At 43.3% G+C, this 12,656-nt stretch overlaps 1 protein-coding gene across 9 annotated transcripts in view; it reads left to right on the top strand.

The window, feature by feature from the left end:
• The window catches only part of SLC8A3 (solute carrier family 8 member A3), a 268,007-nt gene that overhangs the window by 221,302 nt on the left and 34,049 nt on the right, over positions 1-12,656 (top strand). For all 9 annotated transcript variants that reach the window (XM_053257215.1, XM_053257249.1, XM_053257243.1 and 6 more), the window contains one exon: positions 9,094-9,111. In XM_053257215.1, the coding sequence (XP_053113190.1) occupies positions 9,094-9,111 (18 nt within the window). The remainder of the gene's footprint in view (positions 1-9,093; positions 9,112-12,656) is intronic.

The raw sequence follows: 12,656 nt of genomic DNA on the forward strand, positions 1-12,656 counted from the left end.
TTACCCAATACAGTTCCAGTTATATAATAAACGAAAAGGCAGCATGACTGGAGCCCTGGCTTTCACAGGTCTAAATCATGCTAATAAATTATCAATTTCCCAGTGTTTCCCAATGTTTTGTAATCTCATTCTGTGCTAACACCCCATGTAAAAAACACACCACACAATTAGTCCTGAGTTGGTGGTCCTAAACTTCCATTTGCAGCTTAGTTAGAATTCAAGGTCCAAGGCCTACCAGCAAATTTCTTGCTATAGTTCATTTGGGAGAACTCTTCTAAAAACCAGGATAAGTTGAATGCCAGATTATTAAGGCTGGATCTGGGCCGCAGCTTTCTCCCTTCTGCTGCCCAGTTCTGAGGCGTTCCAATTTCTGCCTGCATTCTCACTGCTCTATATATTTCATTTCTATTATCTACAGTGACAGGGACCAAACCATTGTTGGAGCACAGCAGCATCTAGAAACCTTCTAGCATACTGGGTCACCTTTCTGGTCACCCAAATGTCCGTTACCTTCTGAGTGTCCCTCCAATGAATCAAGTCCTTTTCATCATTAAAAGATGGCATGTTTTCACATGGCTAATATTCCTTGTTGGCTTGGGTGTCACAGCAGGTGATAGTTTAGTTCTTAGTTGACCTAAAGTCAGCGTCAGGTTATTAGCTGACAGGTTAAGTCAGTGTAGGTTTAGGTGCTTCTTATTTCATCAGCCCTTCAGGGGCAGTTTAGAGAAATTCAGGCTCCCTGTAGTTTTTCATACATCATTCTCAACATACCAGAGCTTTAGGGATTGCATTAGGCCTCCTTTCTCTGGAAGAGTTTCTACCTTTCATCTGCACTATCAGGAATCTGGGGGTATAAAGCAGAACTTAACTGCATAACCAGCATATGGCTGATGAGGAGTTGCATTAATTTGAGGTTTTTAAAATGTGCCCCTATTAATCTTCCAAAGAGAAGTGGGTGGGGGCAGAGCTGTCCAAATCCATGCAACAAAGACAAAGTAAATGTAGCTCAGGTGGCAGCCAAAAGTCTCTTTTTGAGCCTAAAGGGACAAAAGCGTGGAGTAGGACCACAACATCTTTCCCTGTGCCACCCAGTGAGGAACCTACCTGAAATAAAAAGGCCTTAAGGTCTGCTTCTCATTCACTCCCAGAAAATTCCTTCAGCTCAGCACAATGCAGGCATACCATTTGTATTTATTGAGAGTGGATAGAGGAGTGGGTTACGACTGTGTCTCCTTACCAATGTTCCATCTAAGGCATACACCCTCAAACATTTTTTGATGTCCTCTCAGTTTAGATCCCGCTCAGGTTTAATCAGGAAAGTCCCATTCTGAATGCATGTGCACACACACTGCCTTGATACTGCCGCCCCGAAGAAAACTCATTCTGCACACAGATTAAAAAAAATAAAATAGAGAACACTGCTCAGGCACATGCATCTTGTCTGCTTTGGGACTCTGTTGCACATCTCCTAGTAACCTCTGCCTTACAAAGTCCAGCCTTACTCAATGAGTTCCTTGGCTTTGAGTATTTTAGTTTCACAATAGGAATCAGTGGCCGACATACCACACAGCAGACTACCAATGTTAGGGACATGTTGTGCAACAACTTAAAACAGGTTTCAGGCAGTTGCACAGCACTACTCCCATTCGAAACAATGGGAGTAGCATTGTGCAAGTGCCCTGATACTGTTTTAAGCATTGCACAACTGCCTTGTCATGCAGCACCATTGGAGCTGCCTTTCACATTGCATAGCAATCTCACAGGGGGCCTAATGCCTGCATTCTGCTACACAGAATGCTGGTCACCATGTGAAATCGTTGGATACATCACACGAATAACTTGATCCGATGTGCACAACTTGTGACCTGCAAAGCCAAACACAGCCAAGCAACTATGTATAACTCAGTGGTAGAGCATCTGGTTTGCATGCAGAAGGTCCCAGGGTCCACTCCCTGTCATCTCCAGATAGGGTTAGGAAACACCTCTGTCTGAAACCTTGTAGAAGCCACTGGCAGTCAATGTACACAATACTGAGCTAGATGGACCAATGCTCTGATTCAGTATAAAGCAACTTCCTATGTACCTATGCCTTCATTGGCTCAGTAGTCCCTCTGTTTTTGCTGACTGCGTGGGACTGCAAAAATGGTGGGATAACATACGATATGTATGGCTGTGTGTATCAAGCAGCTGGGAAGCCACCAACTTATAGGTGTGTTGTATGTTCACTTAGTGAGTCAAACATTTTTCAGGCCTGAACTAAAATTGTCTTATAGCATTGATGTCATGGCCTTGACTTTGAGCAGACAGGACTCAGATTTGAAGGGAGAAGAATTGGTCAGATCCAGATCCTCAGTACCAGGTGCAGAGGTGCAGGCCCCAGGCCTCAAAAGTAAGCCTAAACATGGTAATCAGTAGTCCCTGGAACAATGCTCCTTGAACCTGGACCCCCAGAGACAGTTTTTCTTGAGCCAGACTTCCTCAAGGGGCCAGGCTCTGCCACACCAGAAACTTCTTGCTCCCTATTGCCTGTTCATCAGTACAGGGAACCTATCAGGCAGGAAGTAATGAGGTGACAGAGTGCTCCAGACCCAAGGGCTACTACCCTTTAAGGATCTGCATTCCTCATCAAAGCTGTGGTGCCTGGAAGGGCCAGGAGAGATATAAAGCTGACCATGCCTCCCAAAAATAGGTCCCTGAGAACGGCAGGACCCTCAGGGGCATATTTTTGGGAGACAGGAATCTACAGACGCAAGGGGGGGTTGCTGAAAATTGTCCCTGCCCACCATGGAAATATAGACCAATGGGTCTACATTCATCCATCTAACTCTGTGGTGGATAGTAGCCTCAGATTTTAAATCAGGGCTCATGTAAACAGAGTGTGAAATAACAAGAAGGGAGGATCAGGAAAGAGGGGGATGTAAAGCTGCTGTAGGAAATGCAATCACAATACAGCCAAAGCATGCTACCACACACGTCTGCATTCCAGCTGAACTCTGTTTTGGCTGAGAAGCTTGTCACCAGCCATTCATAACTCCTCTGCCAGGACCCAAGCAAATCAAACATGCAGGCAGCCAAGCACAGGCTAAGAGCCTCATGTTGCCGTGATGACTCCTTAATGACCAGACGTCACTTTCACGGAGTTCTGAGCTCTCATCTCCTTCTCGCTGAAGATGTTTGGAATTTTCCAAGCGACCCTATACATACAACAGCACGTCATACTAATGTGGAAGTCCTTGAGCAGTGAGGGAATGTTGACGCCATTCATAAAGATGATAGTTTCTCTATTAAAGCAGTCAGACTACCCCCTTACGTAATTCTACAGAGGGAGTCTTTGCCATATCTTTAGCTTGCCTCTTCATCAAAATGGTTTATGAGGCTGCTCACAACATAAAATCACAATCACTAAAGAATAAAAACCACAGCTGTTAAAACTACAATAAACAGAGCAGTTTGCAGCAAATAAAAATCAGATAAAAGTATTTCCCCCCCTATCTGTTCCAGTTCGGTCACGTACAGTACATCAGAGTCTCTTAACCTGCTGCCTGACACATCGTGATATAAAAATGGATATACTGGATGCAGGGGTCACTGGTGTCTCAAAAAGTGGAGATGCCACAACTCCCCTTACAAACCTTTTCCCTCACATCTTCCTTCTGCTAGACAAAATTCCTCCTGCCTGCTGCACCCCAGTTCTGCCCATGGAAAGCCCCATCAGCTATGATAGGTTAAAAAGAATTTCTGTTTGGAGGCAGGATGCCTCTGAGTACCAGATGCTAGAGGTGCACAAAAGAACTTTTTTTCATTTAGGTATTCTTTATTTTAATGTCTGAGAACTTTAATGTTTAATTTATTCTGCCCCCGCCCCCAGGACTCCCAACTTTATGATTCTGTCTGCTTTCCCTCCCAAATAAAGCAAAATCCATTTTTCCCATTCACCATCAGCTTTCTCCCCCATAGCCTTGAACTCATTCTGCCCAGTCCCCATTCTTCTCATTTGGTTAATCCTCTTCAGTCTTCTCTATGTAGGCCCAGTCCAAGCACCTCTAGCTTCTGGGTCAGGGTGGGAGAACAAAGGCATAATATTTGAATCAAGAGGAACAGCTGCTACCCAGTCAGTGGGCAGATAGATAACTAGCCAAACTCCATCACCCCATCCTTTCCCACCATACCACAGTGCAGATATCAGCGTGACACCAGTCTATAGGAGCCAGAAAGGAGAGAATCCTGTAAATCTTTATATGTAATAGTAATGGTGCCAGCTTCAGTTTGGTGCCTCAAAAAAGATCTAAAAGGGATTTTTTTTTAAAGTATAAAAATGATTGATGCTAGATTCCTTGTTTGGCATATGATACATGTCTTGCAAGCTGTGACACTGAGATAGAGATTTTGCAGTAGTGGGTGCTGAGCATATTTTCTCTGTCGCTACTTGATTTCAAAGCAATTCAGTTGCCAGTAATGTATGCTTGGTATAGTAATATAAGTGTGGGTTGAGTGTCATGGGAAGTCAAGTGTTGCCCCAAACCATATCTGGCATAAATACTAGCAAGATCATGCTTCAAGACTCAAATGTATTGGCCAAAAGTAAGAAGGGTTGGAGGTCAAAATGTATTGTCCAAGCATACCTTGGATTAGGAGAATGTGTGGAACTGGGTATATTCCAAGTGAAGAATGTGCCCGCAATCCAATAGTTTCTGGATTGGAATAATAAGGTTTATTTTAGGTCAGAGCTGAGTTACACAGGATAATTGCTTTTTAAAGAAGGAAGCTCTGGCCTGTAAAACAATTTTCTTGCTTTTATGAGCAATGTCCACTTAGAAATGTAAAACTTAAAGAATCCCCAGAATCTCACGTTGTACTCCTGAAGTTTCATTCACAGGGCTCTTCAAATATTCATGTGTCACATTAGAAGTGAAAGAGATAAAAACACTCCTTTACCAGACTGAAGTGAAAATGGAAGAAAAAGATCCCAGCTCATCGAGATAACCATATTTTAAGAGACAAAAGTGTGCTATTTTTGTATCTGTAATTGCAGCTAGGGGTAGTAGTAACATTTCTATTAGAAAACTGAGGACTAGCCTAGATGTGATGTGAAAGATGTGTTTCTTCATTTGTCCCTTCCATTCACATATAAAATGTGAGTGGGGTTCTTACTTTAAAGGTAAAAGGAGCATGTGAGAGAGGATTGCTGAATCCTCCCCTCTCCACACCTTCTTCTCAGTCCTTTGCACTAGGCACTTCTTCCCTCTTGCTGGTTTATGTCCCGTATCAGAGCCAAAAAGGAAGAAAGCAGGGGCGTAGCAAGGTTGGAGTGGGCCCAGAGACAAGATTTTAAAATGGGCCCCCCACCTCACTGAAGCTCAGCTCATGAAGTAAAGAAATGTTAAATGAGGCTAAATAGTGGTAACAAAAAGCATAGTTTTATATAACCTATGTGCCACAATAGAACATCATCCTAAATTATTTTTGTAAAGGTTTTGTAAATTGTGGACGATGCAAGTCATTTAATGGTACTAGAGAAAGACATGCAGTTCTGGTAGCTCCGGGTCTTAACACTCGCATCAATTTTGGATGATTAATACAACTGAAGGAAGCCCAGACAGGTGCATGCCTGGGGGAGTCAGTCATGTGACTTGCCTCTGGGGGGGCCCTCAAGGCAGTGGGCCCCCAGACAACTGTCTCCCCTTGCCCTATTATAGTTACGCCTCTGGAAGAAAGGTAACTGGAGCAACCAACTGCAGGAAAGTAAGGTGCAGGAGAGGAGAGGATTCAGCACTCATCTCCCATATGCTCATTTTACTGTTAAGGTAAACCACCACCACCCCAACAAACACACACACACACTTCCTACTTTACATAGGCAGATGCGTGAAAGCTGGCTCCATCACACCTAGTTTGGCCCTGAATTTTCTAGATCCATGTGGATCCTAAAATTACATGTGTAAATGGTTACACATTGCTGCAACTGCCTTGTTTGGGAGCTGTCACACTCAAGAACCAAGTAGTGATACTATTATGTATCAGTGATACGGATCGTGTCCAAGTAGAGATGCTTGAGATTGCATGCTAAGGCTCCCGATGTGTGTCTGGAACCTATTATCTCTGTTCATGCAGTCCACTGGATCAGGGCTGAAGAGTACAGAGGTATTTAAAATAGACATGTTTGGAGTCAGTTTTGAGCTGAGTTGCTTAAATATTGGTCATTTCTAAAAAGACATTTTTGGGGAGGTGAAAGTTATAGAGGACATATATTAGCAAAATATGTCTTCTATTCAGTGGCCGACATTCTAACTAATGCTTCGCTTGCAGAAATTGCTAAGTTGCACTAGTACAAGAAAATCACATCAGTGTGCAAAAGCACGGGGATTTTCAAAACTGCGCTCTTGCACAAAAGTTCATTTTAAAGCATAGGAGGCATGCCACAGGTTGCATACCAACTGCTGAAGCACACATGCTTGTGCCGGCACAATACTAGTCTGGAACACAAACTTAGGGCAACTAGGTGACACAGCAGCCCTGCGCTAGAACAGTGAGCAGTGCTAGACAGCACATCGGCCATTGTCAACAGTAACAAAGAAATTCCATTTTTAAGAGCTGATAAATTAATCTGTTGCCTTGCAGTGCTGTTCTTCAGAGTCCTTTAAATAATCTCACAAGCTTCTTTGACGCCTGCAAGGCCAAATGCCTGCAATGCAACTAGCTACGCATCCTTCTAGACTGGCCTTGTGTGGCAAGTTCCACCTAAACAGAAGCCGTATGTAATACAAGGACTTCTACTACTACTACTACTACTAAAAATATTTCTGTAATTCTCAAAGTGGTTTACATAGAAAAATAAATAAAATGGCTCCCTGTCCCCAAAGGGCTCACATTCTAAAAAGAAACAGAAGGCAACAGCCCCTGGAGGGATGCTGTGCTGGGGTTGGATAGGTCCAGTTGCTCTCCCCCTGCTAAATAAAGAGAATCACCACTTTTAAAAGGTGCCTCTTTGTCCAGTTAGCAGGGAAGACATCCATAATGAAAGCAACTGTGCCATGAAAGAAGGGAAGGAGTTTCACCTGCCCCTTGTGATGACACTGTAAGACACAGGACTGACCTGTTAAAATTACATTTCTGTCAAGCTAAAGGGGCAAAACTTAGTGACCTCTCACTATCTCAAATTCACCCTTATTTTTTATCCAGGCCAGTGTTTATAAAAACACTGTGCTTCTCCAGGTTCTTCTCAATCACCTTTTTATCTGAAAATCAAGAGAATGTTTTGTCTTCCCTGCTAAGGTCACCTTCCAAATAAATATACATAAACATGGACACTGTTGCACAGGCGCTTTGGATCTCTAGTCGCTTCCCACTCTTGGATCATGTTTTCCATTATAAACCAGGCCACTGTAGGGATTCAGCTACTTTACTGAGTTTCAAAGCATACAAGTTTTCAATGAGACTAAAATGAAAAGCAAGATTGTCTCTGGCAACAATGGTAGCAAACTAGAAAAATGTTATTTTTACCAAATAAAGATCCTGTGAGTCATATTAAATCTAACACAAAATAAAGACGAAAGAGATATAATGGGATTTACTAAGAAAGCTTAGCACTTAAAAGATTATTAATAGTCTAAACCTAAATTAACAATTCTATGGTAAAAATATCCCTATCAATGTTAAACTACCAATTAGCAAGCATAAATTAACATAAAGAGTTGCATCACAAAATGTTTCCAATTGAATTAAAAGATTAAGAAAGATTCTATTAAATTGGCCAAAATTATCCATAATTACCAATATTAAAACTCTTGTTGAGGTTCAAGAGCAATAGATTAACCTTTGCCCTGATCAGCCTTTATAGGCCAAATCCACAAGCTGATGATTCAAAGTTTAGAATGCAAAACCACCCTGACTGCACAACATAAGCCAAATTCATTTCAGTTCTTCTTGTGACCACCTCACAGCTGTATCTGTAACTATCTACGATTTACTACCCGCTTCCCAAAAGTGAAAAAGATCTTGACATTAGCTTGGTGACACCAATTTTTCTTCTTTTTATGGCCATGTCACGGGCTTTACTTGTATCTTGGAATTGCACCCAGGCTCCTCTGTAGATATAGGTAGGAACATAGGAAACTGCCATATATTGAGTCAGGCGTAGAGTATCACTTTTGACTAGAGTTGCTAAAAGCATTACCAAAGCAAGTGTGTGAACTAGGCGGAGTGACATGTAATTTCCCATTGAGTGAGGGTTATTCTGCTAAAGACTTAAGGTGATTTAAAGCTCATTTCTAAGCATAAACAATTGTATCTTTGACCTCCATCTTACTTGCTGGGGGAAAACAAGGTTATAGTTGTGAAGCACACTGGCTGACAGACAGAGCAAGGATACAGTGGTGCAGTGAGAGAGCAGCAGAGCAGAACTTCTCAACTAGCTGCACCAGTGCTGTGGGGAAGTGGCAATTTTTTATGCCTTCCCATCCCCAGGAAGTCCTTTACTATACCATCAGAAAATATGTCCCCAAGGGCTGTACAATCCTCAACGACATATTTTTTGCATAGCACGGAAGGCTTCCTAGGGAAGGGAGGGCATCAAAAAATTGCCACTTTCCCGCAGCATTGGAGCCATTTGTTGGGAAGTTCTGTTAGGCTGCTCTCTCACTGCACCACCCTTGCTTTGTATGTCAATCACTATTCTGTTCTAAAGGCCCTGAAATGGCTGAAACTGCTGCCAGAAAAAAAAAACTAATTTAGGATGAGCTTTAGCATCTCCCAGATTCTGAGGCTGTGTCATAAATGTACACAATTTCTATGTCCAGCGCCCCACCTCTTCAAGCCCCATCCTCCTGCCTTTGCTTATGATGGAAAGGGAAAAGCTCTAAGAACCAGAGGCCTTGCTGTATACCTGTTCTGTCCAGCTTCATTCTCATTGTGTGGCTCCCAGGCATGCTCATAAACTTGCATCTGGCATGTGGCTACAGAAGATTCACAGCTACATTGAGCCAAATTCATTGCTCACTGGATACAATCATCTGCAAAATGCCTTTGGAACTGTCATATATGATACTAACTCGTGCTCTCTCTTCTCTCTTGCTTTTTGTATTTCTTTTTATATAGCACTCCTCCTGACTCAAGGTAAGTCTGTTTTTGTCCATGTTGGTTTGGTTTTTGCTTTGTTCTTCTCTTTATTGTGGCCTGGATTTCATTATGGTGTTTTGTTTTGTTGTGGGAGGTGTGTGTGTCTGTGTGTTTAACAACTTGATTTTTCCTGTGTTATACTACAGTCAACTAAGGTTGGTAGCTCTCCATTGTGACTATACAAATCTAAGAAATTGTTACAAATACAAGGAAAGTGATCTGTCTTGAGACATATAGCTGAGGCAATTGGTTAAGGTGCTAAATTCCACCAGTTTGTCTAGTGGCCACACAGAGATGGGCCTTCTCGGTTGCTGCCCCGGGACTATGTAATGTGCTCCCTATTGAGATACAATCCTCCCCATCTCTGACAATTTTGAAAAAAATATTTTTAAAACCCATCTTTTTACTCAGGCTTTTTCAGCTTCTTAATAATGTATAGGTTTTTAATTCTGTGATTGATTTTAAAATTGTTAGTTTTTAATTGTTTTTATGTGTTTTTATATCTGTTTTTAACTGTTTTATTATTGTGAACCACCCAGAGACATGAGTGTGGGGTGGTATAAAAGTGTAATAAATAAATAAGTTAAATAAATAAATTAATTAAATATCCAACTGTACACCATCAGGTAATCAGACCCCACCATCAAGTGATCAGTCACTATGCTTGCTGCTCCTATATTCTTTGATTTCATATTACAGTGGGCCCCAGTGTATTATGAAACCTGCAGCTAAGACAGAATGTGGTGCACCTATATCCATTTTGGAGCTCTCAGAATCATACATTGGAAGTCACCAAAAAGTCTAGCTCAATCTCCCACCACAAGGCAAGGCCCATCCAGTAACCAGATCCTTCACAGGTTGGTCTGGGTAATCCAGAATGCAACTTGAAATGCAATGTTACCTCACTCAGAAACAAGGCATATTGACTACAGCCTCAGCTGATTAGGAATTCTTGAAATCTTCCCAACATCAAGTTGAAAGGAGGCAAATGTTTTACACAATATTATTGATTGGCTTTGCTTCCTGGCCACTCCTCTTCATCCCATCTTGGCAATGTGGTTTGGTGCTCTAGAAAACAGCCACCACAACCGAATGGTTGTGTCTAGCAGAGATGTGGCAGAAGTCCACAAGTTTCAAGATGTGTGACCTAACTTGAAATTTTACCTTGACCCTTCCATAAATTTGCTGTGAATTTCAGAGCTTTCACAAGGCCACATGGATTTGAGTGGAATTGTCTGAACAAAAGAACTTTCCTGTGTGTCAGGTAGCTAAGGGCGTGTGTGGGGTGGCGGTGTCTGATTGAGGATCAAGCAGATGAGGATCAAAGGGAGAGCAGACATGGGGGCTGGGGGCAGGACTGTCTCTAGCTTGTGCAGGGCCCATGGCACATATAGTTTGCAGACCACTCCATGATGAATCAGTGACCTGGTTCACACAGTTGTTCAAATCTAGGTGTAATGTGGCTTACCAGCATTAGCATGATTGTGTGAACGCATGTAAAGAAAGGAGCCTTTACACCCATCTGCTGCTAATACAAGATGAGGAGGAACTGAATGCCTGATCTCCAAAAAGCCTTCTGAAAAAGCCTTCTGAAAGAGTGACAGATTGACCCTTTGAGTGACAGAAAGGGCCAATCGTTCCCCTGCCAGTGTTTGTAATACCGGGTCAAAAATAGGAGTGCCAGGGGACATTCAAGTGGCCAATTGCCTGGTCTTAGTGGACCCTGTTGGGGCTGAACTGTGTGCCTCTGCTTGGGGGCTTCCACTGAGATTTCATTGGGAGGGTGAGAAAGATGAGTCGTTACCAGTCAAGGCACACAAGTCTCTAGTGAGTGTTAATGAAGAGCTGTTAGCATTACGTGAAGGCTTTCCATCCGTGTCTTCCGCTAATGGGCAGCTGTGAGGCAGCTGTGAGGCAAGATGTAAACAAGCCTCTTGGAAAGCTTGGGTTGCTGCTGTCGCTTTCTTCCCCTGCTTCTGTTCCCTCTTCCAGTTTGTGCACTCCTGAGTGGCTCTCCCCCTTCAGCGTTTAAACTCTTGGTCCTCTTGCCGTCAGTAGCGGCTGCTGCCCCTCCCCCACACCTTGTCCTCCTGCCACTGCCCCCAGCACTACAAGTACTTTGCAGTTACATCTGCTCCACCAGAAATATTTGAGAAACGATAAGAATGTGCTACACTCACGATGGAGAATGAGGCTGGTTTTTGTATATTTAGATATACTTGGGCCAGCCCTCCTCTTCCCTCTTTCCTGAAACTGCAAGAGTCTCCTTGAGGCTACAACTCTCACAAGCAATCTAAGAGCATGGAGATTGACAAATGCTTCCCTGCTATGACAGAAGCAGTCCGTGGACCACATCGAAGTGCCCTGCAAACCTCCACCAAATTGTTCTAGAAGGCTTTTAAGGTACAGCCTTTGAAGCAGGCCTTTAAGATACAACCTCAGCACATCTGAGTTACTCAGGTACTAAGACGGTGGATGATAGCCAAGAATAAATGTTAATCAAGTTTTAAGTATATAGTATCATTTTGAATTGTGTTTTTGTGAAAGTCCACTGTTCAGAGTTGAAGGCAAACAACAGTCGTCTTTGCAGTGTGTTGAATGTAATATGACAGAGGCATCATTGCTCATTATGTGCCATTGTCCCTGGTAATCCAATCTTGCAGGTTATTGGGCTGCTTCAAAAACCTATAAAATCATCAAGAGCAATAGTGGGCAGTAGAAATTAGTGGGTTGGCTCTAGGGATGTACAGACCGGTTTGGGGGTTCGGTTCAGGGTTGAACTGAAACACACACACACACACACACCCGTTTCCATCCGGACCAGAACTGAACCCCTGGACAAGTCTGCGATTTAAAAAATAATAATTTAAATTTAGTTTACCTTCAGCCCTTTCAGGGAGCTTCCTGTAGGCTGAGGGAGGGGGGGCAGGTCCGCCAAGGTTCTCCCATCCCCCCCCCGGCCTCTCACATCACTGCCACAGCCCAAATTTAATAAGTTTACTGGCCTGTTTGGGCCTCCGTAAATCGGCACAGCGCATGCATGGTGGCCACTTCTTTTTTTAAAAAAAATTTTAATGGCCACTGGGGAAAAATGGCCACCGCACATGTGCAAATGGTCTCTGCGAAATCTTGGGCTATACTAGGCCTCGCAGATGCCATTTGCGCATGTGTGGTGGCCTCCAAAATGGCCACCACACCAATTTATGGAAACTCAAACGGGCCAGTAAATTTATTAAATTTGGGCTGTGGCGGTGATGTGGGAGGGCAGTGGGGAGAGGGGGAACCTTGGGGGACACCCCCCGTGGCCTATAGGAAGCCCCCCAAAGGGGCTGAAGGTAATTTTTGTTTTTTAAAAAATTAAAAACTGTGAATCACCCCCCTGGACCGGGGGGGGGAGTGTTCGGAGGGGTGCTGGACTGAACCGGTCTGGTCAGGTTCGTGTCCTGTCCAGACTCGAACTGAACCGGGCTAACCGGTTTTATGCACACCCCTAGTTGGCTCTCAAGGCTGCTGTGATGCAATCAAGATTGGAGACAATAAAA

Source organism: Hemicordylus capensis, chromosome 1, assembly GCF_027244095.1.
Source record: "Hemicordylus capensis ecotype Gifberg chromosome 1, rHemCap1.1.pri, whole genome shotgun sequence".
Lineage (NCBI taxonomy): Eukaryota > Metazoa > Chordata > Lepidosauria > Squamata > Cordylidae > Hemicordylus > Hemicordylus capensis.